The sequence below is a fragment of the Ambystoma mexicanum genome, chromosome 9 (genome assembly GCF_040938575.1).
Source record: "Ambystoma mexicanum isolate Mex_15411 chromosome 9, UKY_AmexF1_1, whole genome shotgun sequence".
Taxonomy (NCBI): Eukaryota; Metazoa; Chordata; class Amphibia; order Caudata; family Ambystomatidae; genus Ambystoma; species Ambystoma mexicanum.
Window position 1 is genome coordinate 1,531,456,106 of NC_090931.1, and position 4,813 is coordinate 1,531,460,918.

General features: G+C 44.5%; 1 protein-coding gene across 1 annotated transcript; it reads right to left on the reverse strand.

Moving 5' to 3' along the window:
- Positions 1-1,258: 1,258 nt before the first annotated feature.
- LOC138489447 (zinc finger protein 436-like) lies at positions 1,259-4,429 on the reverse strand. Its single transcript, XM_069617170.1, has one exon. It carries the CDS (start codon positions 4,279-4,281, stop codon positions 3,256-3,258), a length of 1,026 nt encoding a protein of 341 aa, XP_069473271.1. The 5' UTR covers positions 4,282-4,429; the 3' UTR covers positions 1,259-3,255.
- Positions 4,430-4,813: the final 384 nt, after the last annotated feature.

Below are 4,813 nucleotides of genomic sequence, written 5' to 3' on the forward strand. Positions count from 1 at the left end.
GGGGCAGCTGGGACTTCCAGTTCTCAAAGGATGCAGAAGATTTCCTGGGAATTGGCAGTGACATTCGTGATTCTGGTATTATAAGCTGATGTTTTGACAGCTATAATGGCTAGTTTTTATTCTTTTGGTGATCTTGAATGCGGATCTAGAAGTCATATCCAGTGTTTTTTTCCAAGCAGCTTGTAATTGAAGTTTGTTGGCGTGTAGGACCTGGGGGCCTGGGGTGAACTGGGCGTTGATGTGGGCGATAGGTTTAGCTTTTGGCAGGGTCAATGGGGCTACAGTGTTCACTGCTTTGGTCAGAGTGGCAGAATAGAGGTCTGCTAGTATCTTCGGGTCTGCAGAGGCGGTATAATCCTGGCAGAGAGGCGTAAAATGGGAGGTGATAGTTTCTTTGGTCATCATTCGGGCACTATGCGTCCACTTGGGTGGAAGGGTCTGGGATGTAGGCACGGGAGTCTTGGATGGTCAGAAGGTGAAGGAGAGGATGTGGTTATCTGACCAAGGCCAAGCGCTCTTGGCTGAGATGTGTACTTGGGTATTGAGGTCAGTTACCCAGTCCAGTGTCCTACCTTTGTTGTGTCTAGGGCACTAATGCAGTGAATAAATCCCAGGTCAGTGAGCGTGTTTGACAAAGAGGTGGCATGATGGTCCATCGGGTCATTGAGACTGAGATTGAAGTCCCCTAGTATAATTCATCTAGAGGACGGCTTAAGGCTACTTCCTATAGATAGTAGGACGTCTTCGTCAAAGGAGCCCACAGGGCCAGGCGGGCGATAGATAATGTGGATACTCAGGGAGTCAGTCGGTGAAGAAGTGACTTTAGTTGAGAGCATCTCGTAGTTGTCCGCCCTGGTTGTGGAGATGGGTCTTATAGGTAGGGTGTCTCTAAAGATTAGAGCACACCCCCACCCTCCTCTGGCATCGACCTGTCACTTCTCAGGATATTGAAGCTGTCAGTGATCCCTAGGGAGAGGGCTTGCCCGGAAGCTTGGTGTAGCCAAGTTTCTGTAATGGCTAGCATGTCTCATTGAAGGCTACGGTATAACTCCAATAACGAGTTGTTATCAATTGGAGTGAAATCAGCAGGTTCATTAATGGTTCCTAAGTCTATGTTATTCTACAAGGAACCACTGCTATACTCTAGCTGCAGGAAGGTATGCTGGAATTTGACCTTTGCTGCCACAATTAGACCTGTTGTGAGCGACATTTATGAGGCAGCTTCCACTGCTTCTCACTGTAATGTTCATCATGTGCTTAGTGCTGCGTAGGTTATATGAAATGGGCATATTAACTATCATGAATTATGGTTAGCACAGACGTACATCGGCAAATCATTTCTAATTACCAAGGAGACATTTCATTAATTAATCATATACCAGAGTTCTCTTTGCCGCTCCCCCACATGTACCTGTTATTTGTAGTCAGCACACGTATTGATACCAACGTTGACCGGAGGCCACAGGATACAGACAGCCACCAAACTTTGTCTCCACACTTTGTGTTCCTATAGCATTAGGAGTACTACATGAGCCAATTTGAATATTCATCTTGTCCATGGATCAGTGGCATGAAACTATAGAAAGAGCCCCATCATAGAGCTCCCCAGTGTTTCTCAAAGTACGTTCTAATCTCTGACAATTGCCGTTCGGGGGTCTGGGTGTGGATCGCATGTAAATGTTTGTCTTCTTGGGCATGGTCTTCTGTACGCTTGCGGTAAAGCTCTGGGAAGTGAACTGCCCTTTCCTTTGCTCTTTTTTGGGTCTGGACTCCCCCCATCTCTCTCTCCTGGAATCTATGGATTTGAGAGAAATGTGCAGGCTGGGAAGAAGATGGGGGCTCTGCGGAAAACCTAATTTACCACCACTGGGGCGGATATCACAGAGCAGCAGTGATCGCCAGCCCACACAGTCCCTAATATCCCATATGCCAGCCTGTGATATGTGAATTCATCATAGGTAATAGTTTTACTGCATGTGGTAATTTGATCAGATGTGCACCTTTTTTTACCACACTAGCAGCTGTAAACGTGCACTCAGTTCTAAACCCTGAAATACCTCCTGAGGAATTGGAATTGCATGTGTGGTAATTCTGATTTTATTTATGTAAAAGGCATAACGGTGGGGTTGGTCTCCAGCCCTGGGTTTACTCTTGTGACTATGTTATGTATTCATGGATATGTATTTTCTTGGCAGAATTGCAATATCTGATTTTGCATTCTCTCTTATCCTTGTAAACAATTGTGTCTGGTATTCACCATGCTTTCCCTGCCATCATTATGATTTTTACTTTTATTACCAGTCATGTACCAAATCCTCCTCAGCTGCTGTTTCTTCAGTAGAATGATGTATATTTCAGTGTACTCGTGGAGCCACTTACCGTATTTTCTCTGGGTTTAATGTCTTGCATAGTTTTTTTGGTTAGGCTGTCTCTGATATTTGCTTTCTTTATTTTATCTTTGTTTCCCATTATTTTTCACCCGGGGTTAGTATCTCCTAGTTCTGGGCATGTTTTCATATATTCCAAGATAGGGAGGAACCTAAAACCAGTGTTTAATGTTATATTCTTGTCATTTCCACTACACACTGCTTTTGTTGGCATAGTGTCAAAGCACTCTGGCAGATTTGAAAGAGGAGGGGGTGGGTGAGTTAGGTTAGTTGCGAGAGAGCAACAATGCAAGATAGCTTTACGGTTGTGTCGATGCATGCAGACTGAACGTATCCTGAGCTCCGCTAGTGGGGCTCTGGGATAATATTCTGCGCTAGAAGTAATGGCAAATCAGCTTCTTTTAACCGTCATGACTCTGTGCACAGTGTTCAACCCTGCAAGGATACCTTTTGTGCAAGGATACCTTTAGCTAGGTACTGTGGTTGGATATTACACAGAGGACCAACGCCAGAGCAGGTTTATTGTCTACACGATTGCAACTATCTCGGGTCAAACACCTCCTTTGTGATCAGTGGTGTCGTCTCACGACTCATACCACATTGAAACGGTTACCACACTCCATGCACCTTCTCCCCAGAATGGACTGTTCGATGGGTGCTTAGGACAGAGAATTTGTCAAGTGTTTCTTGTACTCTGTTTATTCACAGAGCTTCTCCAGAGTATGGGTCCTTCGATGGATTTTCAGATCTGAGGCATGACTGAAGCTGTTCTTTCACTCAAGCATTGATGGGGCTTCTCCCCTGCATTGGTCCTTCGATGCTGCCTCAGGCTTCAGTACCTAAAGCATTTTTTGCACTTTGTGCATTGCTATGATTTCTCCCCTGTATGGGTTCTTTGATGATGCCTCAGGCTTGGGGAGTACCTAAAGCTTTTCTTGCACTCTGTGCATGCATATGGTTTCCCCCCTGTATGAATCCTTTGATGCTTGATCAGGGATGAGGAATCGCTGAAGCCTTTCTTGCACTCTGTACATTCATATGGTTTCTCCCCTGTATGAATCCTTTGATGCTTGATCAGAGATGAGTTCTCAGTGAAGCACTCTGTGCATTCATATGGTTTCTCCCCTGTATGAATCCTTAGATGATTAATTAGAGAAGAGTTCTGAGTGAAGCTTCTCTTGCACGCTGTAAATTCATATAGTTTCACCCCTGTATGAATCCTTTGATGATTATTTAGAGATGAGTTCTGAGTGAAGCGTTTTTTGCACTCTGTACACTCAAAGCATTTTTCCCCTGTATGAATCCTTTGGTGCTGCTTCAGGTTTGAGAAGACACTGAAGCTCATTTCGCACTCTGTGCATTCATAGGGTTTCCCCACTGTATGAATCCTTTCATGCTTTATCAGAGTTGAGAACTGAATTAAGCTTTTCTTGAACTCTGTGCATTGATGTGGCTTCTCCCCTATATGGGTCCTTTGATGCTGCTTCAGGCTTGAGGGGACACTAAAGCTTTTTTCACACTCTGTACATTGGTATGGTTTCTCCCCTGTATGAATCCTGTGATGCTTGATCAGATCTGAGGACTGAATGAAGCTTTTCTTGCACTCTGTGCATTGATGTGGCTTCTCCCCAGCATGTGTCCTTTGATGCTTCTTCAGGTTTGAAGAGACACTAAAGCTTTTTTCACACTCCGTACATTGGTATGGTTTCTCTCCGGTCTGGGATCTCTGATGACACCTCAGGGCTGATAACTTATCAAAGGGCTTACCGCATTCCATGCATGTACACAACCTCACCCCAGTATGGGTCTTTTGATGGATTTTCAGAGCAGACGAGTAAATGAAGCTTTTTTCACACTCTGAGCATTGGTGCGGTCGCGCTCCAGTATGGATCATCAAGTGAAAGTACAGGTGTGAGCTTTGACTGAAGCTTTTCCCACACTCTGTACACTGCTATGGTCGATGCCCGGTATGCAGCCTCTCATGCTTGTACAGATTTGAGCTCAGTGTGAAGCTTTTCCCACACTCTGAGCACTTGAACGGTGTTCCCCAGTAGGGGATCTCTGATGTATTCTCTTCTCCCCAGCATGGCAGCTCATTCCCTGTTGAAAAAAGCAGAGGTGCCAAGTATTATTTTATGTCATTGTAATAGAGCTAGTGAATAGCTGCCATTCTCATGTTACTCCCCGGTCACAAACTCACTGGGAGTCCTGAGTGAAAGCCTGCAATCAATTCGAGGAGTGAAAAAGCAGGAGCTTAAAACATTAGCATAGTCTAATTTGTAATATTTATAACAAAATAAACCCATTTGAGCCGTCACTAATCAGAAGCGAAAAATTCACAACATATACTTTCTGGACAAATGCAGCCCTGAGTTACATGTAGAATAAAGTACCCCAAATTGCACACATGTACGTCTAATACTGCT